Source organism: Theropithecus gelada, chromosome 13 (assembly GCF_003255815.1).
Source record: "Theropithecus gelada isolate Dixy chromosome 13, Tgel_1.0, whole genome shotgun sequence".
Classification (NCBI taxonomy): domain Eukaryota; kingdom Metazoa; phylum Chordata; class Mammalia; order Primates; family Cercopithecidae; genus Theropithecus; species Theropithecus gelada.
Genome location: NC_037681.1, coordinates 51503900 through 51531454, shown reverse-complemented (window position 1 = coordinate 51531454; position 27555 = coordinate 51503900). Strand labels below are relative to the sequence as shown.

Below are 27555 nucleotides of genomic sequence, written 5' to 3'. Positions count from 1 at the left end.
ACTTTCCAAGAATCCCAAGTGGTTGCTCCAACGTTGGATCTCTTTTTTTGAAAGTACAAAGCCCTGATGCTTACAGGGAGAGAAAACCTTCATGGGAGATAATTGCGCCTTAATTTTTTAAAGGATATCTTTAAAGTTAAATTTAGACCAGCTCAGCTTTCCTTCCATTAAGCAGTAAAAGTTACCAGGCACCTGCAGGCAGGCATAGAAACACCCTGCAGGGTTGGCTGAACGCGGCCTTGGCCCTCAGTGGCCAGGCAGATGAACCGCGGGGTTGGGGCAGCAGCACTGACGGCACCCTGGGATCCCAGCGCTGGCTGTGGTAGGACAAGTACCTTGAGGGTGGGACCTCGGCTTGAGCGCCACGTGCAGCCCCCGCGATGAGCGGGAAAGTCCTCTCAGGCACAGCGCCGCCTGGCGCGAGCCGGCTCTTGGGTCCCAGCTGGCAGCTGGGGGTGGCGGGCATCCCAAGTGCACCGCTCCCCCCACGCCTTGCCCCAACCCACGATGGTCTGGGAGCTGCACCCAGGGCTCGGCGCGGGCGGTCCCGCAACAGCACCGAGCGCTTCGGTCGCCGGGCGGCAGTAGCGCCCCCTCTCAGAGCCCCGCTCACTCCCACCTGGGCTCGCTCCGAGTCGGCCTGTCTGTCGGGCCCGCCCTCCCGGCTCACTCCCTCCGCCCTCGTGCTCCTCCCGGGGTGCTTGGCACAGCCTCGGATTCCTCCCTCTCGCTGCTCGAGTCAGTTTCCCTATCGGCGGCGGCGGCGGCAGCAGCCGCGGTGGCGGCGTGGGGAACATCTCGGCAGCCACCGCGCTTCTCGCGCTGGAGCGGGTGTCCAGCTTGGCTGCCCTCGGTCCTTCCCTGCCACGTTTCGGGTCGCCCCGCGTCCCCCACCCAGGCTAGCTTCTCTTCAAAGTGGGAAGGGCGCCTTGCAGGATCCCGCCGCCCCTCCACCCGGATCCTAGGTCTGGCGCTCCCCAGAGCGAGGCGCTCGCCAGGACTCCTGCCCCGCCAACCCTGACCGCCGGGGGGTGCCCCAGGGACGTAGCGCCGCGGAGAGGAAGCGGCAAAGGGGACCATGCGGCGCCTGACTCGTCGCCTGGTTCTGCCAGTCTTCGGGGTGCTCTGGATCACGGTGCTGCTGTTCTTCTGGGTAACCAAGAGGAAGTTGGAGGTGCCGACGGGACCTGAAGTGCAGACCCCCAAGGTAGGCGGCTTGGCGGCTCTCTGGCGCGGAGCCCGCGTGCAGGGTTTCCGGGCTCCCGGGAAACCAGGGCGAGGGTCTGGGTGCTGAGAGCAGGTAACAGCCGCCGGATGTGACTACCATGTGATGTCTCTGGATTTTAAAACGCTCGGGGGCATCTCCGGACCCGCGGTGTGCGTAAGTGGCAGTGGGGTGTGGGTGGTGGGCGCGCGCTCGCCTGCGGAGCGGAGCTCCCAACTTGAGCTGCGCGCGAGGGTCCCGGGGCGGAGAAGGCGCTGCCGACTGGCGGCCCAGGGGCTGGCGGTCTCTGGGCGCTGCCAGAGAGTCGCCGGCGGTTGGGTCAGGCGGCACGGCCGGCCGGTGCTAGCGCCCGGGCGAAGTGTGGCGGCTGCGCTGACCTCCTTCCCGCAGCTGCCAGGCCCAACCTGGGGAGGCCGGAGGCCGGGTGCGCCGCGCGCGCCTGTGCGTTGCGGGCGAGCGCCTTGCAGCCTCCCGGGCGGCTGCCACCCCTGTTCTCTAACTGTTTCGACCGTCTCAGCGGCAGTGGAAGTTGAATGTGCCCAGAGCACCACGAAAGAGCCTGTAAAAACAGACGCCTTAGTATTGGCGGGGAGTTGAGGAAATGGCAATCCAAATGGGTTTTCCAACTCCTGCCCAGTCAGTTCCTGTGAGGGAGCCAGAAGGTTCCCCCTATAGGTTCACTCTTACCTTCGGATTCAGAGCCCTGTAGGGGCAGAAGAAAAACTTCCCCACGGCTCTCTGAAGATTCACTGGAAATCAGTTGACAAAAGGCAGATCAATAGGCGGAAAGGCATAGTAATTTATTTGATCATAGGTTTTCGTGACATGGGAGCCTTCAGTTTTCTCTTCACAGATTTGGCCTGGGGACACCGAAGGGGGATTTCCTGGCCAGCCAGGCAATCTTTATAAACTGGGTCCAGTACAGTCGTCTAGGGGTCTGGGCAAAAGCCTTGGAGGAGCTTACGGTCGGAAATGGGAGACTGAAAAACAGGAAGATGTGGGCGGGAGGTGGAGTCTCACTAGTTAAGTACAGTACAGAGCACCTACTGTGTGCCAGGTGCATAGTAGGTGCCTTCCTCGTAAGTAGTTGTAGGAGTTGGGTGGTAATATGCTTGTTTCATAGATCAGGAAAACAGGTTCAGGGTCTTTAAGTCACTTACCTTAAGTCGTTCTACTGGTTTGAACGCTGACCTCCACGCTCAGGGTTTCCAGTATATCAAGTTGCCTCTCGGTTTCCCCTTTTTAACAAAGTCTTTTAGCACTTATGTTCTGGAATCTTGCCAATGCTCAGTCGATTTCAACAAGAATTTATTTAGCACCTATTGTGTGCTCAGGCAGTGTGTTAGGTGCTATGGGTAGAGAGAGAGAGAATTTATTCTCCAGGGGAAGAGGAGTTCATTGCACCAGGATGAGAGGTGTGCACAGGGCTAAGATGGTTCAGTGCACTGGGTGTCATGGGAGCCTGAGGGCTCCTTGGAGGAGGAGGACATAGCCGAGCTGAGTTGAGAAGGATAAACAGGTTTGTCAGTAGATAGAAAGGGCATTCCAGGTAGAGGTTAACTGCACGAAACAGGCTCAGAGGAATGACACAGCACGTTGTATGAGTGTGGCATAATTTGAGCACCAAGTGTGTGGAGGTTGGAGGGATAAAGTCTAGAGAGGTGTGTAGGGGCTGGGTGGGGTAGGATCTTGTGGGTGTGAGGACCCCTGGAGAGGGTCAGGCAGTGAGGTGGCGAGGCCAGATCGATGACTTCAAACTGCCTTTATAGCACCAGATCACTTTTCTCACGCAGCCCCTGACCATAGATCTGGAGAGCTTTTCTTCTTTTTCCCTAGGTGGTTCTGCTCCCTGTGATGTAGTTAATGATGCCTGCAGAGACATGAACTTTCTCTGTTTTGCTTCGACCCTCATTACCTTAAGCTTGCTTATTGTTAGTTTACACCAGGGATCTGGGATGACAGATCTGTTTCCTTCTTTGTGCACTCTTTGTCCCTCCTCCTCTCCTGCCTCTTCTTATCCTGGCGTGTGCTCAGCACACATTTATCACAGGCAGCTGTATGCCAGGCTCTGTGCTGGGTTTGGGGGCTGCTATGCTGAGCACGCTGTGTCCCTGTCCTTTGACGTGGAGGTAGGGGGCCACTTAAGTTCCTGGACGAGGCAGAATTACAAACACATGAGTGGTACTTTGAGGTGGAGAGTGGTTTAGTAGCAGGATTCAGGACATCATACTGTGCAGTCACAAAAGAGGAGGTTCTCTAGTTTTGAACCAGTTGCCCTTTTTCTTAACATCTTATTCCTTCTTTTCCTCATTTTCTGTATCCTTCTATAACCATAAATTTTTATAGACTTAGAAAATCTTGACGCCTTTTACTATCAGGTGTCTTCTTTTTATTGTTGTTGTTAGTGTTTTTCTCTTTCCTGTTTTCCCCCTGTATGTGTGGCTTTGTGTGTCTACATATACGTATTGTGCGTATTTGTGGATGTATTTTGTGTCTGGTGGATGAACGTCACTCTGTATCTTATAGTGTGTATGTACCTGAGAAGACAGGAAGAAAGACAGAGACTCCTTAGGTAACGCCAGAACAGTTTTATTTCCTGTGACTGATGTAGACAGGAAATGTGTATGACATGTCCAAAGGAGCACAGTGGTACCAAAATCCGACTGCATGTCAGAATCACCTGGAGAGCTCCATTAACATGCATATTTTTGGGCTTACTACAGAGATTATGACTGTCTGAGTTTGGGAGAAGGTTCTAGAATTACTGTTTTTACCAGGGCTGCATGTGATTCTGAAGCAGCCTATTGATGGTTGGCATTTGGAAGCTAGATGAAGAATACCAAGTCTGTTGACTGTGGTTGGTTGGCTCCATGTAAATATAGTCAAATGATTTTCTTCTTGAGTGTGCTCATGAACCTAACCCATGTGAGCCTATGTGCGCATATTAAATAACAGCCCTGAGCATTTCTCTTTACAAAGTCACGGACTCCATTTACATATATTAATTCATTTAATACTCACAACAACTACACAAGGGAGACAAGAGAGTACTTTTATGCAGATGACATTAAGGAGGTGAAAAATTTGGCCCAAGCTAACCAGGCTGTCCAAGTGGCAGCATCAGGACAAGAATGGAATGGGATCCCTCCTGAAACTGCCCACTGCTTGCTTTTTCCATGCCGGTAAACCCAGAGACTGCCTGAATTGACAGCAGGAACTCCCCCACCCACTTCCCAGAGCTCCCATGGCTCATCCCTAGATCCTCACCCTTAGAGAGCTCCAACAGGGTTGTGTAAGGGAGGTTCTAAGGCAGGAGTTACTGCAGAGGGACATCACCCCTGCCCTTGGAAGGCACCATGTGGGGCACAGGAAGCTCCCCTCACTGGAGGGAGCACACCCTGATGAGGAGAGTCCCTGTGATGGGGGGTTGCAGAGGCGTAGGTTTAGGAGGCATTTGCCAGTGCAGAGATTGTTTCTTCAACAGTAGGAATTCGGATGGGACTTCTATCCATCATAGGGGAAAAAAATGGTTTTTGAGTGAGTTCCGTGCTCTAGGTTTTCCTACCGTGTAATCATGGGGACAGATCTTTGCCTTGGACATGCTGAAGCCTTGGAGAGGTTTTCTTCCTGCTCAGGCCTCTAGGCATCTTCCCAGCGTGGGTGAGGGAGTCAGCTTTTCTTCCAAAGCAAGAGGAGTGGGCTCCCTTCCCTTGAATATACTCAGAGAAGTCTGGAAAGGTGTAGAGATGGGAGAGAGCTGTATTAAGGGCTCCTGGCCTGGGGACCACCCGACCCTTAGATTCTGTGGAGCAGATTGCCTTCAGAGAAGCAGGTTCTGGTTCTGGGCCATCAGGCCATTGTTCTCTTTTCCTCATGGTCTTAGGAAATGTCTCCATTCACCTAATGACAGGATCTCCAAAGTGGGCAGGATGAAATGAAATCTCTAGTTGCTGGGCCCCAGTGCAGGGGAAGTGAAGAAGGCATGCTACACTCCTGGTTTAAGGAAATTTATTAGATTTTTTTCTTAGTTTCAAGAAGGGCTCGTTCTTTCTATTAATAGCTCAAGTAAAGAGTTCTTTAAATTTGACTTTTTAATGTTAATTTCATTCTTTTACTGCCTCCCCCCCCAATTATCCAGCAAAGCTCTAATTTCTAACTGAAAAATCATGTAACAAATTCAGTGTTTTAATTCAGACTGTATTTGAATGGTAAATAGTATGCCACTTAAAAGTAGCTGAAAAATGTTTTAATTTCTTCTCCCCCTATCATTCATTTGCCATTTGGAGAATCATACAATAACTGACTAAAATTTTAAAAATATCAGCAAATTTGTCTCTTATTTCCAAGAAACTAAATATAGTCCAGGTGCTTAGGGCTTAGTAAAAGCAAAAGAATTGTAGGCCTGAGGGTAATTTTCGAGGAAGGTATTGGAAATGTAAAGGCTTTGAATAAAATGCCTCTGGCCCATGTAAGTGTATTGGTGCTGTACTAGAAATATAACAAACACCATTAAAAAACAGCTTGTCTTTCTGTAACATTTGCATCCCACCAATGCCTTAAGTATATGACACTGTTATTTTATTCCTCATTTAGTAGATAATTTCTCCCGTTAAAAAAAGTCATGAATTTTAGAGAGAGACCTTATTAATCTACTGATGCTCGGTATGTGCATATTGGACTCTGTCCAGGGAATTTTGTAACCATCCAACGGGTTCTTGTTGCCCACTTCCTAGACAGAGCCGATGTATCAAGACAGGGGAAATGCAATAAAGAGTTTAATTCACGCAGAGCGGCTGAATGGAAGACTGGAGTTTTATTATTACTCAAATCAGTCTCCCCGAAAATTCAGAGACTTTTTTTTTTTTTTTTTTAAGGATAATTTGGGGCCAGAGAGTGGGAAGTATTGATTGGTAGGGTTGGAGATGAAATCATAGGGAATCGAAGCCGTCCTCTTCTTCTGAGTCAGTTCCTGGGTGGGGGCCACAAGACCAGATGGGCCAGGGTGGCGCTAGCTTGATCCACCCAGTATAGGATCTGAAAAATATCTCAAGCACCAATCTTAGGTTTCGCAATAGTGATGTTATCCCTAGGAGCAACTGGGGAGGTTTAGAATTTTGTGGCCTCCAGCTGCATGACTCCTAAACCATCATTTCTAATCTTGTGGCTAATTTGTTAGTCCTGCAAAGGCAGTCTGGCCCCCAGGCAGGATGGGGGTTTATTTTGGCAAAGGGCTGTTTTCATTTTTGTTTCAGTGTTCTTCCCGAAGTTAGTGCAGCCTACAACCAGGATTGAACAAAGACAGCTTGGAAGTTAGAAGCAAGATGGAGTCGGTTAGGTCAGCTCTCTTTCTCTGTCCTAATTTTCTCATTGTTATAATTTTTGCAAAGGCAGTTTTGGTGTGACTCTGGCATGACCAGAAGTAGCCCGTGATTAGATGCATGCTCATCCTTTCAGTTGCTGTGCAGGTGCCTGTACAAGGCGCTGTGCTTTCTTCCATTCTAAGGCAGTTCGCTGGAGCAGGCGTCTGGGTGGTGTTACACAGCTGGCTCCTGCAGAGGCTCTTGTGAGTGACTGAGAAACATGGAGATAGCAGGTTGGAATCCCAGGTTGTCAAGAAATTGTATGTGGTCACTTTCTAGATGTCAAGAAGCTTTTTCTAAAACAAAAACAAAAACACTGAGCCTCTATCCCATGGGTCTGGTGTGAAATTCACCCTGGGTCATTTTTGGCCTTATTCTGGGTTGTCCCAAGGCCCAGGGGCTTGTGCAGAGGCCAGGCCTCTGGTTGTCAGCACTGAGTCAGTGGTGGCTGTGCCATGTCCCAGCTCCCTTTCACTCTCCTAGCCCACTCTCTCCCCCAGGTCCCTGCAGGAGGCCCTATCCCAGGGACCCACAGATGTCTGTTCTAGGGTAATCTCTTTTAGTCAGACTGGGGAGCTCTATGTCTCCCTAACCTTTGTTTCCCAAAGTGACCTGATGTTTTTGGAAAGAAATACCAGGAATTCCTGTCTCAAACTTCCCCAGAGATACAGAATGATATCTACTCAAATCAGAGAAGACAGAAGGGTGAAGCAGGAAGGGAAGATCCATTAACGGCCCTGTCACAAGCCTCCCCAATCTGTCCAGAGACTAACCTTTTTCAGGGCTGCCCGTCTGGATGTATCATTTAAAAGCGCTAATTTCCACTCATCAAGGGTCATTTATAAACTAAACAGGGACAGAATAAGGCTGCCGTGGGCTGATGCCTGAAGCCCAGTATTCCTGCACAGCCCAGTTTTCATGCCCTCTGATTTTGCCTCCTGCGCCTACATCCTTCACCATGCCTCCCCATCCCAACTTTCTAAAGTGGCCTTGAGACCCAGGAACCAATTTTTGAAGACCTTCATTGCTTCAGCCCTTGTTTCATTTCTAATGTTTGCAGTATTGTCACTCTTCTATAGCATCCCAAAGTCCCCAATGCATTTTTTGGAAAATAATCTGAATTGGAAAGCAGGGCCAGATCCCCAGCTCCTCTCCTGGGGGAGTCTGTGAACCCTGCCATGGCTTTTGAACATTCTACCCCAGAGACCCAGAATCGTAGACTCGCCATCTGTTTGGGGAAGGGAGTCTGGACGTGCCCGTGCCCTCTACCACTGGCTGCAGACCCCTGCCACTTGCCTGTGTTTATCCTGGGCTGGGTGTGAGCCTTTTTCCTCGCAGGGTCCTCAGAGACTCATGCTGCACGCAAGCGGCAGGAGATAGAGTCCCACCTTCTCTTGGTAGCTCCCATCTTGTCAAGATCAAGTGTGTTTTACTCTCTGAGTTTTCTGATAGACATGGCAGCTGGTGCGGCCAGTGGCAGCGCCAGGGATGACTGAGATTCCTCTCTTCCTGGCTCAGTCTCCTTGACTGTGAGATGGGAGCAGCCCACTCTAGAACTGTCTGACCCCCACTTCCTTGCCAGCAGTCTGAGTCTTTTCAGGTTAGTTGTGAATAACTCTGAAGTGAGAGCTTACGGCTATAAATAATTATACCGCGGATACTCTGTGCCTATTACTTATCTTTTAATTGTTTTACCAGAAATGCTAGATTAACCAAAAAATAAATCAGTCTCAGTCCTCAGATGTTGAGCTGATTAAGAAAGAACCCCTTTGGGATACTGAAGAACATGAACACACACATATACACCCACAGGCACACACACACAGAGGTACTCTGGGGAATTCTGCAGGAGCTCCTGCAATGTGCTGGCTCTGGTATTTTGGTATTTCAGAATAAATGGCCTGATGTGACCTTCTGGGGTGACAGTCTTTGCATTTGGCAGTGGCTGCTGTCATCCCAGGGCCTAATGAGCACTAGAGGCTGACAGAGGGACAGAAAAAGGGACATCTCTGTGGTGTGGGAAGTGTGTGCCACCCAGCGCATCCTCTTTCCTCCTGCTGTTCTGTCCATGCTCCATCCTCCCCTTCACATTCTTCCTCTGTCCCCTGAAAAGCCAGCCTGGCTATACAGCCCCAGGGTCCTGGGACAGGGGCTCCAGTGGTGGCCGGCCCTCTGCCCTCTGCCCTCTGTTCTGTAGGAGCCCAACACTTCCCTGCAGGCCCCAAGGTCAGGAGCAGCCTCCTCTGAGAGCACTGCTCTGGACACAAAGCTAGTTATTTCCTGAAGGAAGGAGGTTGCCACTCTGGCCCTTCTATCAGCAGGAGCCCTTATCGCTGGGAATACAGAGCCATGTGATCCCCTGCATCCCCGACAATGCTGGTTTCAAGTACAGAGCCTCTTCTGCATACCATTTCCTGGAGACAAGATGAGGCTCTTAAAAAATAATTAAATTCGCCTCATGTCACTTGTCTTCTTAACTGTAAGCACTACAGAGATCTTTCAAGGAAATGCAGGAGAGCAGGGCACACTCACCATGTCCCTGCCCTGGGATTTGAATGCCCAGATGAAGAGAACAACCACCCTGGCTGCCTTCTTCCTAATGATCCTGCGATTGCAACCCGATCTGCATGCATGCTAGGCCAGGAGAGAGCCTGAAACATCTATAGAACTAGTAGGACCACTCTCTTGACAAGCTCTCTCCAAAGAGGTTAGCTGTCTCTTTTCTCTGTTTGCACTATGGTTTGGAAATAAGGATTTTCTTCCTCAGTTGTCTGGGCTGAAGATTTATGTAGCATCTCTTATTCCTCAGAGAACAGTAATCATTCATGTCCCTCCCACCCCCCACCTCCCAGCCATAGAGACTGGTCCAATCAATATTTATGTGCCCATCTCTCGCAGCTGCAACATGCAGGCATAATAGATGCCAGATTCCTTGATGGCCATTGAAAAATTAACTGGTGCCTGTATTTCAGGCTCATTGTTTCCCAGGATCTCAGGGAGATCAGGCCACGTGGTCTGTGGATTAATTAAGGCACCCAGATAATTGGCTATTAATAGATGGCCAATTGATGGCTGCCAGCTGGGTGCTGAATTGACTAATGTCCTTATGGTGGGCAGGTGGTCTTTATCAGAAGAGGAACTAGCTGAAAGACTCGACTAATTAAAGGGTGAATCAGGAAAAGAAGATAAGAGGTAGGTTCTTTCCCCACCACTTGGTGTGATGTTTTACAGCTTACAAAGCATTTATATTCACAAATGCCTCATTTGATCCTTACTGTGACCTTGTGAGGTGAGTGTTACTATTATTCTCGTTTTCTGAAGTGTGATGAATCTGAGGGTATAGCAGGGTGGGGACTTGGGCAAGCTAGCCTAGCCAGGAAGTGGGCTTCAACTTGCTCTTTTGACTGTCATGCATATGCTATTTCTGTTAGAGCCATGCTCAACTTCAGGTGAGATTTCTTTGCCAGGGAAAATGAAATATATACGTGTATGTTATATGTTTGTTTTCATATGGACAAAAAACTAGTGCACTTGCTGAGAAAAGATGCCCTCCCTCTGTGAAAATACCAGCATTGCTTTTTTTTTTTTTCTTTTTTTCAGTTTTATTTTTTAACTTACAGAAGGGAACTGGAAAAGGGATTAAGGGAGATAGAGAGCTTGTCTCTGGAAGGCCAACAGAGGGTCTGGAGGACTTTGGGTTTTCTTCTAGGAAAGGCCAAGTTTAACCCATGCTTGGGCCAGTCAGGGCCAGTCCACAGGATCACTGCTTTCTGGAGTGGGAAGAGCTGGGACTGTAACAGCAGACTCGGTGGTGCGAGAAGTGGAGAGAGGCTCTCCACTCTTCCCCCTCCCCACAAGTCCCACTATCAGGTACTGACTCTGGCCTTACCCAGGAGCCCACGCTGCCCTGCTACCACCTCCCTCCTGGGCCCGCAGGGTTTGCTGGCAGGACAGGAGGCTGTGCTGTTCTTTCCTAGGCTGCTCCAAGTTAGAAATCAGCAGGGTTGTGGAGTTAAGACGCAAACTGTTTGAGTCCCTTTCTTAATGAATGTGGTCCTTAAACCATCGGAAGCAATTCCCTTCCAAGAGGAAAAATGTAATTTGAAAGAACCTAACACATCCTATTTGAAATGTAAGACAAGTGCCTGGGGAAATGACTCCAGGAAGTGACTTTAGAAGATACCCAATGTCACCTTAATATAGGGTATCCTGCCTGCATCTCTAATGCCGGGGTGTCCTGACCACGCCTCTAATGTGGGGGGCACCCTGCCATGTCTTGCTGGTTAGCCTTGAAAATTGATGGACGACTCCTCAGTTCTGTCTGGTTGGTGGCCTGCTGGTTCTACCCAGTACAGGGACCAGACTCTTTGTGGCGGATTTGGAGGTTGGGTTTGAGTTATGTCGTTGCTGCCCACGTATATGTTTAAACTTAGGAAAGCATAAGATCAGGAGTCTGCTGATGTCTTCCTGGATATTTTGTCTGCCGTTCCAGTAAGCTCCTGGGCCCATGGTGGTGTTTTTGTGCATGGCCTAAACAATAAAGTTGGTGCTCTGCTCTAAGATCCCAAGCAGAAACATGACTTTTTTACTCTTGTCCTTTTTCCCCAAGCATGGCAACGTTAAAGGACACTGCATTTTTAAAAACTGTGTGGAATAAGAATGAAAAGAAATGTAAACCTAGATGACCCTGATATTTTCCCTCTCCACTTGGAAGCCCTGATGGTTTTCTAATCATTTGCTCAGATCAACTCTCTATAATTCTCCCTGCCTGTCTTAAAACTGAAATTATGATTTCTGCTCCAGATTTTAGCTTTTCTCCTAAAATTGAGTGTATATTTTGGTAAACTTCTTGGCAGTGTCTACTAAAGCTAAACATATGTGTACATCTATGACCCTGCAATTCAACTCCTACATATAAACCCAACAGAAATGCTGTGTATTTTAGGGAATGTCATGCACTTGAATTAGAGTAGGTGAAGTTTTTCTGTCAAGGGCCAGTAAGTATTTTTGTTTTGTTTTGTTTTTTAGGTTATATGGTCTCTGATGTGACTATTCAACTCTGCAGTTGTAGTTTGAAATACAATATGTAAATGAATTAGTGTCACTGTGTTCCAATAAAACTTTATTTATGGAAGCAGATATTTGAATTTCATATATTTTTCACATCTCATGAAGTATTCTTCTTTTGGTATTATTTTGAAAGATTTATAAATATAAAATCCATTCTTAGTTTGTAGGATGTACTAGGACAGGTGGCAGGCCAGATTTGACCCACAGCCTGTGTGATTCCATATATATAAAGTACAAGAACAGGCGAAACTCATCTCTGGCATTGTAAGTCAGTTCATGGTTACCTTGGTTGGGGGTACTGACTGGATGGGGACAGGACATTTTGGGGCACTGGCACTGTTCAGTTTCTTGATTGCGGGACTGGTTACACAGGTGCATTCACCTTGTGAAATTCCTTGAGTACATGTTTTTTTCTCTTTGTGCATTCTACTTCAGTAAAAAGTTCAAAAAGAAAGATCTGAACTGAGTGTGTGGCTCCTGACTCCAGGTTTTAGCACCTCATTTAGGGTCGGAGCCTAGCAGTTTCCATTCTTTCTATAGCCATTGGCTTCTGTTTCCCAAATAAGTCTTTGGAAAAGGTCTTGGTTTGAAAGTTACCCACGTCTTATTCCCTTTTATAGACAGAGAGACATTTAACAACTGCTATGGCGCAGGCACTAGCTAACCAAAGTATGTGCTGGATCACAGGAAGATGATGGGTCCTAAAGTGGGAAGGCATTCAGGACAATGGGAACTGTGAGTAGGACTTTGGCTGGTATAGTAGCTGCATGGTACATCTGGGATGAAATCTACCTAGAGTTATAGGTAAGAGGTGAAGGTGTGATTGCAGAGAATAGAATTATGTGATGTGAGCTACTGGCTTGTAGAAAACTAGCTTCTTGTTTCTGCATCCAGAAGAACAGGCAGAGAACTGACAAACTGAGCCTGTAGTGTTGGGTGCTTTCTGAGTTAGTCATCTATTCTTTTTAACAACCCTGCATGGTCGGCATTCTTAGCTTGGTTTGTCATGTGACGAATACCAAGGCTTAGGGAAGTTTTGTGACATATCCAAGATCATGCTGTTTATAAGCAAACCAGGGATCTAGATTCCATACCAGGTCTGTCTGCCTCCAGAGCACCCAGCCTCTTTCCACTTCCATATGCTCACCCCAAGCTTCCTTCCCTCCCCTCACAGCGACGTTGAGTCTGTAAAAGGCAGAACTTGAATATATTTTTTCCTTTGCAACTTGCCTTTAGAGCTGGGTTCACTGTGCTTGCCAGAGTGAACAGTTTAGATCAGAAATTGTTGAATGAAATAGTCTTACATCAGAAGCTATCTCTTTCAGGATGAGTCATTTTAAAACAATGTTTAAAGAGAAAACTTTACAGTATTTTCAGAGAAATATGTTGTGCTTTCACTGCTATCTGACATCCTCTTATGAATGCTGTCCTGCCACAGATGACTGGGAATGTGTCTGGTCCTAGGGTTAAACTTTAAAAAAGGAAGTCTCCAAAGTATCACATTTTTGAGAGTGTGAAGGTGCTTAAGGAATACCTCAAGACGGATTAAAGAGAGGACAGTGAGGAATTAACCAACAGATGCTGAAAATACAAAGGCCATTGTGGATGGCTAAAAACTGCAGCATCACCCCTCAGAGAGGACTCGTCCTGTGTTTAGCATAACACCACCAATTATTTGGTTGTTTATGCTGAGGAGTTGAAAGCTATCATGTGCCGGGAAAATACTCAGCATGGAGCAGTAATTATGGATCAGCAATTATGGATCAGCTGATAATAAAGGATGTATTGGATTGACTGCTAATTAGATTATTAGCTGCAAAAACAAATACCTGCTATTAACCATAAATAAGCTGCACTTATGATATTTTCTATGTTTTACGCTTACTCCTTTTTATAATGTGCATTTCTTTTCTTTCTGTGCCAAGGCTTCCCATTTTCCCCAGTCATACTGAGCGTATTTGTGGGTCAATAAACATTGAGCCACAATTAAAGTGTTCTTTTTTCCTTCCACTCTCCTGGAGAATGGGGTGGAGAAAACTGACATGCATCGAGCGTCACGTGTAAGGTCCTCGGTGAAGTGTAGTCTGTTTTCTCAGGGAAGAAATAAGGGCTCTTTCAAGGCTGGATCCAGGTCTTTCCTACGGGCACAGAGTCTTTGTGAGGGGTAAGATCTCTGTGAAATCAATGCTGCAGTTAATTGCCAAAGAAATGACCATGTTGCTCTTCCTTCTTGTGGCACTTTGAGGTTTGGTCCTTGTTTTTCAAGGTGGCTGGGATGAGTCCTTGGGAGCCTCAGGTGCCTGTATCCCCCACTCCTCACTACCAAAGAGGGCCTCTTCCTATAAGTAGGTTGACTGTGTGTCCCCAGCAGTGTGAGGTGCCAGCTGCTTTTCTGCCCAAGCAGGCCCTGAGTTCTGTGGGTAGGATGATCTGCCAGAGCTCCTGGGCACACAACAGGATGTCTGGAGAGAGAAGTTGCATGCAGCAGGAGGCTCTGGCTGTGCTCTCAATAAGTGGCACAAGTGACCGTCAAGTGTCCTGCATTCAGTGCTAGCAGAAGACCTGGTTTGTGACCTCCGTTATTCGCCAGGAGTCCATGTAGAAAGAAGAGGCTTCTAGGGGAGAGGTGAGTGTGAGTGCCTTTTAGGAGAAATGCTGGGGGCTTTATCTGCGTCAGTTATTTATTCCTCACAAGCACCCCACAAGGTGGGCAGGCTAAGATTCAGCTACTGCTACCAGTACAGTCATACTCGCCTTTCTCATTAAACAGTGCCTGGGAGGTTGCAGTGAGCCGAGATTGTGCCACTGCACTCCATCCTGGGCAATAGAGGGAGACTCTGTCTCAAAAACAAACAAACAAACAAAAACAAAAAAACAGTGCCTGAACCACGCTAATTGTTAACATTTTCTTTTTTCAATATTATCTCTGGATGGTGTATCGATTACCTTTATTTTTACCAGTGAGGGACTTGAGCTTCCTAAAGGTCCAATATATTGCCCAACACAACAAGGGTGACATGATTTGGGGAGGAAATCCAACCTTACAGAACAACGCCTGGTAAATATAAATGCAATTGTCAAACGTTTATCCCCATATATCCCTGCAAAGATTCTCTTCTTCCCCTCAGCCTCACTTTCCACTTTGACTCAAAAGAGAAAACACAGCTATCCATTTTGCAGTTCCTCCCATCATGAATAAGTGGTGGAACTAAGACAGGACATAGGATGCTAAAGCTCTGGTGGGAGTACCACTGGGGCAGTTGGCAAGCGAGAAAGATGGGTGAACTCCATGAAGGTTTCCTCCTTTGAGTGCCTATCAAGCGTGGGGAGACAGAGTGGGCAAAATCACCTGTCCTAGGCCACTGGATCAAGTTCATCTGAACATCCTGCAAACCCATATAGGGCGTTGCTGTGTGGGAAGCCCTGTGTAGGAAGCAGGGGTGAATCCTGAGGGAGTGTGGAGTGTGTAGCAGCGGCTCTCTGCTGGCCCCTCCCTCACCACTTCTGATTCCCGAACACTGTGTTCCTCTTAGATGTATCGCTGTATTACCGGAAAGATACAACTGTGTCTCTGGGGAGGCTGTTTAATGGAAGGAACTGCAAGATGGATAGCTGTCTTTTCTCTCTTTTGAGTCAAAGTGGAATGTGAGGCCAAGGGGAAGAAGAGAATCTTTACCGGGGTACATGGGGATAAAAGTTTGAGACAATTGCTTTAGCTCAGAAAACTGTGTTCAGCCACAGTTTAATCTCATCCTTAAAGCTGTTTCACTAAAATAGGAACCTGTTATTCCACAGGGCTGCTTATTAGAAGAAGAAGGATTTAGGGAGGTCTTTTAAAGTCATTTTAGTGATTTTTTTGAAAGAAGCATTTGCCGGAATCCACTCGTCCCCAAAGCATCTGTTGTTTTAGGAGCATAACATTAGTGGAAGCATAACAGGAAGGGAAAGCCAGCGTCAGGGTAGGAGATAGGCTAACTGAGCAACCCACTTTTATTTAGTCAGTATAGGATGCCTGTCGTGGGTTCTATGCTGTTTTGGGCACCATAGACTAGGTAGCCCATGGGTCAAATGCAACCCCCACTTTCTCCACTGTTTTTGTATGGCCTCTGAGCTAAGAATGGTTTTTATATTTTTAAATGGTCAGAGAAAAACTCCAAAGAAAAATAATATTTCATGACACATGAAAATTATTAATACGTGAAATTCAGACTCCATGGTTCATCAATAAAGTTTTATTGGAGCACAGTAACACTCATTCCTTCACGAATTGTCTATGGTTGCTTTTATGCCACAGTGGCCAAGTTGAATAGTTGTGATGGAGACTGTGTGGCCCACAAAACTTAGATCTTTACAATGGAAATAGAAAATATTTTGTGTATTTTTTATAGAAAACAAAAATTTATAGAAAATGTTTGCACACCCCTGACCTTTTGTTTCTCAGTGTGGCTCATGGGCCAGAAGGGTTAGTGTCCCTTATAATTCATTAGAAATGCAGAATCTCACTCCATTTCAGACCTACTGATTCCAAGTCTGCATTTAGTAAGATCCCCAGGTGATGTGTGTGCAATTAAAGTTTGAGAAGCCTGCATTAGATGATGTGCTTGCTCGTGAAAAGCCTGTGTGAATCGTACTCCACAAGACCAGCTCTGCATTTGGTGCCACTTGTCCTTATTTTCTTGGAGTTACATGCGATTCCAAGCTCCCATTCCCCCATGTGGGGATGGGGATTCCTCTTCTACTCACGGCTTCACAGCGATTCTGGAAGCTTCCTCCACTCCAGGTAATGTGGGAAGAGGTTGTAGTCTTCCAGCTATTACCATCATGACTGTTTCATCATTGACTGTGCTCTTCACGTTCTGCTGATCCCGGGCTAGTGGCTTCCCTGTGGTACCCGGAGCCCCCTGTGTCCAGCAGCCGGCCTTCCTAGGAGCATCACACAGCCATTTTAATTGGGCTCTGCTACCTTCTGGGATACCTACGACTCTCAGGACTGGCCGTGTTCCATTCTCCTTCCAAGCTGGAGGAATTCTCTCTCTCTCTAGTCCTCAAAGGCACTGCCTTTTTTTTTTCCCCACCCCCTGGGCTATTCATTCTTTCAAATAACACTGGCTTTTGTAAATGATAGAAGATGGCCTATTTCCTGGTATCTCTGCTTTGGGCTTAGGAATACGATCTTCCTGGAAGCCAGGGAACATTTGGATCTTGGTTATCTGCTGAGGTCAGGGGTTGGGGCAGGGCCGAGGCGGGAGTGGGAGGTAGATGGAAGTGAGAACAAGTGCAAACAAATATCCTATTATCCTAGCACCTCTACACCATGTTATGATGCAGTTGAGGGGACACAACTAACACCATCTAGGACAGTACTGAATCTGGGATATCTTCCTGTAGAACAGGAGACAGGTTCTGTGGGAGCTTAGAGAAAGAGAGATTATTGGGCGGCAGTGGACAGGGAGGTGTCTTCCTAAGGTGGCAGGACTCAGCATGAGTGACTAGAGATGAATGGAAACCAGGAGTGGGCCAGATTGAGGAAAAGTTCAAAAATAAAGCCATTTGCTTATTTTTGTTCTAAGACCAGAGGGTGTAGGATTTCCCCAGTTGGGAATATTATACTCCACTCACTGGGGACTTTTTCAGTAAATGTTTTGGGTTTAAGGATTTTAATTGTCTATAGTATGTTCATTGCTCTTAAAGAGGCAATTCAGTGAAATTTGAACTTGGCATTCCCTTTCTCTTACCCTTCTGGCCTAATGAGAGTAGCTGTGTATGTTCTGTATTTCTCACCAGGCTTGAGTCTGGCTTTTCTTGACCACCTGTTTTCAATTTTAATTTGTGTAGCTGCTGTTAGAGAAATTACCTGTGGGGAAGTCATCTTGCCTGTCTAGATTCCTTACAGATGACGCCTTGGCAGGGCCATGGCCAAAGTCACTTAGAATGCCCTTGGACGGGCATGCTGGGCATCCCAAGTTCAGAAGGTCTGAGTCCATGCACATTGGTTGGAGAAAGCGAACCGTGAAGACATCCCTGCTGGTGTGACCAGGTCCTGGAAGAATTGTTTCTTGTGTATACCAAACAAAGAGGCTGGCAGATCCGCAGAGGTTATTTGAGATGTGTGCTGATCCACTGCACCTCTTTCCAAATTGCTCTCTTAGGAAGCTGAAGCAGGAAGGGTCCTAACACAGTGGACATGGAAATATACTCATCATGTACCAAGTATAAAAAAAAAGAGGATTCAAAATTGTGTCCATGGCCGGGCGTGGTGGCTCATGCCTGTAATCCCAACACTTTGGAAGCTGAGGTGGGTGGATCACCTGAGGTCAGGAGTAAAACCCTGTCTCTACTAAAAATACGAAAATTAGCCGGGCATGGTGGCACACATCTGTGGTCCCAGCTACTTGGGAGGCTGAGGCAGGAGAATCACTTGAACCCAGGAGGCAGAGGTTGCAGTGAGCCAAGATCATAGCACTGCACTCCAGCCTGGGCAACAGAGTGAGACTCTGTCTAAAAAAAAAAAAAAATCTTGTGTTCATGGTAGGATACTAATTTGTTTAAAACAAGATATATACATTGAAAAAAGTTGTCGAGAGAAAATAAAAATGGATGATTTACATAAATGGGCTATTGTCTATGTGATATTTCTCACTGCAACTTATTTATCTATCTTCTCCTTTTACTCACCACCCTCTCCTTCACCCCCTTTGAGATAAGCAACATAAGAATCTGGATATGTGAACTTCAGTAGCTTTCTCTCTGCATTGTGTAACTAGTTTGTAAACATGTATAAACATTTACAGATCTGTTTTGGTTGTTATTAAAAAGGAGAGTGAGAGATGGATCACATTATATATACGTTGCATCTTCTCCACTTAAGTGTATGTTCTAGAAATCCTACTGGTCAGCTACCTCATTATTTTTAATGACTGCATAATATTCTGCAGTGTGGATATAACTTATTTCCATTTGATGGGTATACACCTTATCTCTCGTCTCTTGTTGCTACAGACAGAGCTGAAATAATCTATGTACACGTATTCTTACATGTTAGAGCTTTTGCTTCTAAAGTATAACTTTTGAGAAGTGGGAATTCTGAATCAAAAGTGGTCTGTAATTTTTATATTATGTGTATTTTAAGATTGCTTTGTAAAACAATCTACATTTCCATTAGCAAAGTATGCGAGTACTCTTTCCCTAGCATCCTCTTCGGTATAAATGTTGTCATTTTCATTTTGCCAACCTAAAGAGTATGAAATGGGATCCAATTATAATTTTATATTCCTTTGATTACCAGAGAGGTTGAGTATGTTCTCATATGTTTACTGCAGGTAAGGATCTGCCCTTCTATGTAGGGTCTATTCGTATCCTCTGCCTATTTTTCTACTGTACTGTTTATCTTTTTTTTGCCAATTAAAAGAGCTCTTTGCCTGTTATTGATAGCTTTTTATTGGTCATATATATTGCAGATTTTTTTTTCTGATTAATTTATTAATACCATTGACTTAATGGTATATATTGCCATATAACTTTTTGGCTTTGAAAAATATAGTCAACTATGTCTTCTCAAAAAATAGCTCATGAATGCCCTGTCTTGATTGAAAAGATTATCCTAAGTCCTAGATTGTACATAGAATATCCCAAATTTCTTCTTTTAGATGATTTAAAAAAAAAAAAAAACTTTTAAATCTTAGGTCCATCTGGGATTTATTTTTATGTCAGGTTTGAGGTAGGGATTCAACTCTTTTTCTTCCAAAACGAATAGTCATTTGTGTCAACATCATTAATTAAATAAGCCATCGCTTCCCCCACTAACTAAAAGACCATTTTGTCATATAATTTCCCATAAACATTGGGTTCTAGTTCTGGGAACTCCATTCTTTTCTATGGACCTAATTGTCTTTTACTATGGCAATATCGTACTTTTTTACCAGAATTTTCTTATTAAATCCAGTAGTTACTTCTCAGTCTATTGAATTTCCTAAGTATAAAAATCACATCATTATCAAAATAAGTAAAATTCGTCTCTCCTTTTTGAGATTATCTTGACTATTTTATTGTCTTATTTTGTTGCATTCATGAGAACTTTCAAAATTAAATGTCATGGCAGTATAGGACTCTCTTGATTTTGATGCAAATGGCTTTAGTGTTCATTATTTACTGCTCATCTTTATTAGATATTCTGTATCACATTTTAACTTGCCTTTTGATTTACTTTGAGTTTTTATTAGTTTTTTTTTATTTTTATCTTTTGATTGAATCATATTTCTCTTTTATTGAAGCAGTGATTTATTTTGATTTTCTTGTTTTGAATCATCCTTGAATTCCTGGAATAAACCATATTTGGTTACAGTTTATTTTTATTTATACTACTGGGTTGTGCAATTCATTTGGAATTTTAACATCTATTTTCATGAGTTGGATTTGTTTATAGTTTTTTTTGGTATTTTGGTTTTAGATTTAAGTGTATATTGCTTTGATACAATGAATTAGGGAATTTTTTAGCAGATGAGAATAGTTTAAATAACTTTCACTGATTTATTCTTTAATGATCACATAGAACTCAGCTGTGAAATTATCTAGTTCTGTTGACTTCTTCAATGGTAACCCTTTAGTCACCTTCTTTGTCTCTGCCACGATACCTCTAATTGCTCACCAAATTCTGGTGTCTCGTTGTTTGGGCACACAGCAAGATTGCATTTCACATTCTCCCTTGCTTTAACTAGCATGTAACTAACTTGGGTCCAATAAAATGGAGTAGAAATGATGGGTTCTATTTATAGGCCACACTATAAAACCTCCCATGCACGCTCTACCATATTCTTCTCCTTCTGCCAGATAATGTAGGGCCACATGATGTAAGATGCTTTGGTCTCTGAATAACTGAATGGGAGAAAACTCCCCTGTTGTCCAGAACACCTACCCAAGACTACTGTGTAAGCAAGAACTTCTACTTGTTAGCATAGCCTATCTTCCACTATTGCATATGGTAGCTGGTCTTTTCACGTTTTCTACTTCTTCCTTGGTCAGTTTGGGTAGTATCCATTTTGTTAGTAAATTCACCCATGTCTTTTAGGTTTTCAAATTTTACCAGAGTTGCACATAGTATTCTCTTCTAATTCTCTATTCTACACCTATGGTCAAATCTCCATTCACGTTTCCAATCATATATATTTTACCCTTTCTTAAACCTACTCTATCTTATAAGATGTTTTCAAAGAGCCAGTTTTTACATTTATGTATCTTCCTATTACATTTCATTTTTATTCATTAATTTTAACTTTTCTTGCTAGTAGTTTTCTCTATTTTTGAATATTCCTGTTTTAGAAATAATTAGGGCATGTAAGGTTGTACATTTCTTTTGCGTGCAGCCTTTGCTGTGTCCCATACATTTTGACTGTCTTCCTCTTCAGTTCTTACTAGATGATTTACATTTTTAATTTTGATTTTCTATTTGTCTGAAGAGCTACTCAGGTAAGAGCATGTTTCTCAATTTCAAAATCCTTAGGATTTTTGATACTTTTAATTTTGGATTGCATCGAATTATGAGATGAGAACGTGGCCTATCAAATCTTTACTTTTCAAAATTTTTAAGTTTTAATTAATGACCAATTACATAATCAATATTTAAAGTGTCTTTTGGACATAGGAAAGAAAGCTCCTGAATATTCTTTTTTTTTTTTTTTTGCCCAGGCTGGAGTGCAATGGCGTGATCTCGGCTCACTGTAACCTCCGCCTCCTGGGTTCAAGTGATTCTTCTGCCTCAGCCTCCCAAGTAGCTGGGATTACAGGCATGTGCCCCACACCTGGCTAATTTTGTATTTTTAGTAGAGATAAGGTTTCTCCATGTTGGTGAGGCTGGTCTCAAACTCCTGAGCTCAGGTGATCTGCCAAACTCAGCCTCCCAAAGTGCTGGAATTATAGGCGTGAGCTATCGCGCCTGGCCAAATATTCTTTATTTGATGGTTACATAGTTCTGTCTCTACATACGTATTAGATAAATATTCTTGATCCAACTTATCATTCTTTCTTGGTTTATATCATTTTTTGGTCTGCTATTTCTGTTCAATTCTGAAATCATACATTATAATTTTATTTTTATCAAAATCTTCTATCAAGAGTTTTGGCTTTATGATATTTAGTGCTATTTTGTTTTGTTCTTAGTGATTTGTATTTTAATAAATTGTGCCTTAACATTCACCTTATCTGATGTTAATATCGTCTGTTCTGGTTTGTTTTCATTTTGCATTTGACCATCTATTTTTAATCTTTCTTTACGGCATAAAATGTTTCTTATAAATTACGAATAGCTCTCCGTTGACCTGAATACATATTTTTATTTTTCAATCCAATCTGATGATATTTGTATTTTAATAAGAATGTTCAGCTTATAAAAATTAGTGAAACAATAGATATGATTAAATATATACTATTTATTTTATTTTTATCTTTCTCCATTTTATTACTTTTGCCAGTTTGGCCAATTACTACTTCAATTTCTCTTTCCCTTTTTAATTTGGACATCTTACTATATACCATCTATGCTGACTGTTATCTTTATTTCTAGGACATCCAAAGGCATATTTCTATGCAATCAAGATATCAATGATGATTTTACACCCCCCTCCTTCTGCCAGGATGTTTTACTCACCCATTCATTATCATCCTAATAAATATATTTTGGAGACAGGGTCTCTCTCTCTGTCACCCAGGTTAGAGTGCAGTGGTGCAGTCATAGCTCACTGCAGCTTCAAACTCCTGGGTTCAAAAGATCCTCTCGCTTCAGTTTCTCAAGTACCTAGAACTAAGCTGTGCACCACTATGCTCAGCTAATTATTATTATTTTTTATTTTAGAAATAGGGTCTTGCTATGTTGCCCAGGCTCACCTAGAGTGATCCTCCTGCCTCAGCCTCCTGAGTGGCTGGCATTACAGGCATGAGCTACTGTGCCTGGCAGCAGCCTAGTAAATTGAGCCTTTTATGAGTACTTTTACTTCCTTACACTTGCATACACTGTAGGCAGATAGGCTTTTAGAAGACTTTTATTCACCCTGCCTTCCACTACCCCTAATTACTGGGCTTTGCTGAGATAATTAAACACTTCTAAAACTAAATGTTAAATTTTTCTTTGCAGAATCCCTCCTCTTTTTCAAGTATTCTTATTTGTCACTTCCATTACTTGTTTCCAGTCACTTTAATACTACCTAATTAGATTTAACTGTACAAATTGCAAGGTTCATCATACCACTGTTTTCTCTTCTTTTTATCTCACCCATCTTGAGATTTCTGTTTGAGTTCATTTATTTTTTGATCAGAATATCTTCTTGAGATAGGGTATGTGGGTTATGTTTTCTATAAACTCTTGCATCCGTAAATATTCTACAAATTAGACAGGTGAATAACATCTGCATTGGACACTTGGCAATATATGGATGGTTTTGTGGTTTGTTTGGGTTTTTTTTTTTTTTTTGTAATTTTTTTGAAACAGGGTCTTGCTCTGTCACCCAGTCTGGAGTGTAATGGCGTGCTGACAGCTCATTGCAACCTCAACCTCCTGGGCTCAAGTGATCTTTCCTGCCTCAGCCTCCCAAGTAGTTAGGACTACAGGCATGTGGCACTGCACCTGGCTAATTTTATTATTATTTTATTATTTAGTAGAGATGGGGTCTTGCTAGGTTGCCCAGGCTGGTCTTGAACTCCTGGGCTCAAGTGGTCCTCCTGCCTCGGCCTCCTAAAGTATTGGGATTACAGGCATGAGCCACCGTACCTGGCCTGGATGGTTTTCCATTGTCTTCTGGATTCCAGTTTTGCAGATGGCATATGATTGAAGTCACATTATTTTTTCTTTGTTAGTTACCTGTTCTCTCTGTTTGGAGCTTGTGACATTTTCTCCTTATCTTTGGGACTTAGGAGGACACCTTGGTGTATGTCCTTTCCCATGTCTCTTGCAAGAAGCTCAGTTCCATTTGCAGACTCAGGTCTTTCTTCAAGTCAGGTAAATTCTTTACTTCCATTTGTTTAATTCTTGTCTCTTCTGTATTTGTTCCTTTTTCCCCCTTCTGGGATTATTGTTATTCATAAGGTGGGTCTTTAGAGTCTGTTCTCCAAATATCTTTTTGCCCCTGATTTTTATTTCTTTGTAGTTTTGCTCTTGTGTGTGTGTGTGTGTGTTTCTACTTATCTTCTAAGCCTCTAATTTAGGTCTCTACAGCAACTATCCTTTTCATCAACTACTCTGCTGAGCTTTATAGTTTGAAAAATCATGATTTTTATTCCCAGAAAGTCTTTCTTGTTCATGTGCTGTAATTGAATACCATTAAGTGCTGTTGTTATTTTTTGTTTGAGTTGCCCTTTGTCTCTTCTAGCAGCTCTGTTTCATCAACAGCTTCCCCTTCTAAGTGTTTTGTTTGCTCATGTCTCCAGCTTCTGGTCCTCTTTGTGGGTGGCTTTTTTTTTTTTTTTTTTTTTTTTTTGGTCCACTTTTTTCAGCTTAGGACCAGCTGCCTTCAGGCAAAGTCGACAGAGAATGGTGGTGTGTGAAAGAATTAAAGAAAGAGGAAAGAAACACGAAAGGTGGCTCACCAGTGAAGACAGGTTTGTTTTCTCTAAAACAAACCTGATAAGAGCTTCTGGCCCAGTTAGGTCAGAGGCATACTCTTTTACAGACTAAGAGTTTTTAAGGATTCAGGGTGAGGGAGTTTATTAGAGGCTTGGACTGCTTCTGTGTCTCTTTGCTGTGCTTATCTGGGAGGGAGAGTTGTGTGTCTGTTCCCATACATTGTTCTGCAGCTGCAGGCATACCCCCGCTGCTTTTAGCTTCCCTATCTTAGTGCACCTGAAGGGAAAGGAATGTGATTATTAAGGCCCGCTGTTGTACTGGGGCCCATTGTATGAGGGTGAAGTTTGGCAGTTACCCAAGAGACTTTCCCCCGACCTCCCTCTGTGCCCGGACTGTCTTACTTGTGTTTTACTGTCTGCTCTTTTCGGCTGCTTGTAGTTAGAAGAGAAGTGATTTCCTTGAAATGCATGAGGCTAGAAAAGGAGCTGGAACTGAAAGTGGTGGTGTTTGTCCAAGATGATGATGCTCCTGCTCTGTCAGTGTGTTGCAGTCTCAGCTCCTATTACCTTGTAGGAGCGGTACCACCAGGCAGGCTGTCGGTTCCTTGCAGCACCAAAAGGAATCCCCTGAGCTACCCTAGCTCCAGGCTACAGAGGACTCAGTAGGCCTGTTCAGCTTCCCATCCCTTCCTCTGGGCCACAGAGACAGGAGGTCCTCTCAGAACATTCTTGACAGCTGGAGTTGCCTTCCTCCCAGGGGCCTCTCCCACTCTGGGCCAAGCTTTCCCCAGGATTCAGGGACATCTGATCTTGCTCCTGTGTCTGTTCTTAGATGTCATTCTCTAGGCTCTCTCTCAACCCTTTTCCACCCAGCCCTGCAGATCCTGAGGTCTCACTTAGACTCCACACCTGTGTGCTGCCCTCAGTGGCTCCCTGCAGTTGAATTGGTGCTGAGAGAGACACCACTATCTATCAGCAGGGGCACATTCAAGCCACCGTTATCCAGAATTGCTTCATCGATTTCTGAAATTTCAACAGCAAATGATAGAAACTTCCAAGCAAATATTCTTTTAAAATTTAGATTTCTTTGAAATCTAAGGAAAATGAGAAGGTTTCTACCCTGCATTTACTTCTCTATCCTGCCACAGTCTAAGAGAGGGATTTCAGTGTTAGTTTGAAAGGATTTTTATTCATTGGGAAGTGTTCCTAGAATTTTGTTAGTAGCTGCATACAACACCACTGCTGCAGAGGCCTAATTCATCTAGACTGGAATTACTTCCTTACTAGGATCACTTGGGGACTTCTAGGTTTAATCCATCACAAAGTAAGAGTACCAGAATCACATGGGGATGAGATTCCATAACCAGAGAATGGAGGACTTGGTGAAGCATGAGGATCAAAGTGAGAATCTGGAGATGGCAAGGAGGTTTGAAGTGACGTCAGGGCAGGCTGCGGGGGACTGTGGGCCCACGACAATGATAGTGGATCTTTGTCATTCAGGGGATAGGGGACAAAGTGGATCCTGATTCACTGGGAAATCAGTTGACCAATATATTATCATCAAATATCCTTTCCAATGAGAAGAACTGGAATGTGACCTAGGTCATGCATGTTGGTCTTTTTCTTTGACGATCGTGACATCTAACAATAATTAGGTCATGAAGAGGGATTCGAGAAATCCTCATTTTTTAGCATGTGTTTCATACCAAACAATGTGCCTGGTGCTGTCCCATACATCTCCTGTAATCTTAGCCAAGACTCTTTGTTAGGTAGCGTTTTCACAGTTTACCATGAGGAACGAGCCTCTGAGAAGCTAAGGATCTGTGAATACGAGGTCACAGGTCAGTAAATGCTATGGGACCTCTCACAGGCTGATCAGGAGGTTGGCTCCGATGTGCCAGTGTTGTCGGAAAGCACAGGTTTTTGTCCAGCACTGGTTCACACAGTGCTTAGGCTGAGAAAGCAGCCACTGGCTGTTTGCTCTCCTGTGCCTGGAGCTGGGCTCATTGCACTTTGGGAGGGGCATTTTGGAAGACACTTCTGCTGCACGGGCAGTAGCAGGAAGACAGGTGTGACCACCAGTCTTTCCCAGAGGACAGTTTTCTATGGCATTGGCAATTGAAATGGGAGCTCAGTTCCCAGACTTTGGAGGGTCCTCAATGGAACAAGGAGGGATACAAAGGAAAAAAAAAGCAAATACACAGTTTTAGTGGGAGAAGGCATCCAGCCCCATCACTAGAGGCAACAGCTGTCTGTAGGACTGTGCTGTTGGTGACCATGCTTCTGACGGCCTATTTAAGACATCAAAAAATAAGTAACATATGAAAAAGAAGAAAACAAGATGTAGTAAAAGAAGGAAAGTATCAAATTGAAATTCATCTTGCATAGAAAAGTATGACTAACGCCGGATAAGGACCTTTGTCTGAAAAAAAAAATGTTTTAAGCAAATGTCTGTTTACCTGCAGCATCTCACTTTATTTTAAAAGGTAAAAAGCTTTAAAAGGCTGAAAAGGGATGATGCATGTCAGACTGTCACAGCAATGAAGCCAGGACTCCCAATAGGGGTGGGTTCAGGGCTGAGCTTTTTTTGCAATTTGTGGTGGTTTGTTATAGTTTATTTTCTGCTTAATGGGTTGTAGTTTAAAGCAATGGGTAAAAGCCACACAGAGGGCTTATAGGAAAGTATCCCTAGTCAAACCAGCCTGGTAAATAAGCAGTTAGTCCTCCCTGCCTCTGCCTTTTGGCTTTCCTGTTGTTGATTCAGTGAACAAATTAAATTTCACAAATGTTTAGCCAACATCTACTGTGTGTCCAGTGCTGTGCTCAGCATTATGGCATCGAAGCCTAAGCCCTGGCCCTTTTCCCTGGAGACTTGCGAAGTCCTGCAGGCTAGCCACCCTGGAAGGTCCCTGTCCTGGTGTCCTTGGAACCTGCTGATGAAGAATCCCTGGGTCTTTGTCCTTGATCCCTGCAGGCTTGTGCCCTGCAGGCTGGGCAGCTCAACAAGGTGGCAGTCCCCATCTGCATCCCGGGCAGTCCACTGGAGCTTCACAGCTGCAGCGGGGAGGAGAATTGTGTTCTCTGCCTCAATCCAGCTGCTGTCTTTGAGAGGCCAGAGTGCCTGTTGTTTTAAATCCTCTAGCTCTGCTGAACAACCATAGGGGTAGGAGACAGTGTGTCTAACTCTGTCTTACAAATGGGGTACCTGAATGAGGGAAGACCGAAGTACTTGACTCCCAAGTCATTCAGGGATTTGGAGTTAGAGTTCAAGTTCCCACCATTTTTCTCAGCCCATCTGAGTCAGGATGAGTCATATCTTTAAAAAAGAAATCTGACTTTTAAGAATGGTTTTGC

At 44.4% G+C, this 27555-nt stretch overlaps 1 protein-coding gene across 6 annotated transcripts in view; it reads left to right on the top strand.

Moving 5' to 3' along the window:
• The first annotated feature begins 461 nt into the window (after nucleotides 1–461).
• GALNT14 (polypeptide N-acetylgalactosaminyltransferase 14) overlaps nucleotides 462–27555 on the top strand; it is a 228590-nt gene continuing 201496 nt past the window's right edge. For 3 of the 6 annotated variants that reach the window (XM_025354781.1, XM_025354777.1, XM_025354780.1), the window contains exon 1: nucleotides 462–1207. In XM_025354781.1, coding sequence (XP_025210566.1) covers nucleotides 1079–1207 — 129 coding nt within the window. In that variant the 5' untranslated portion in view covers nucleotides 462–1078. Of the gene's footprint in view, nucleotides 1208–9510; nucleotides 9875–13900; nucleotides 14001–23553; nucleotides 23639–27555 lie in introns of those variants that run through there. The other 3 variants (XM_025354776.1, XM_025354779.1, XM_025354778.1) reach the window with 2 other exon arrangements.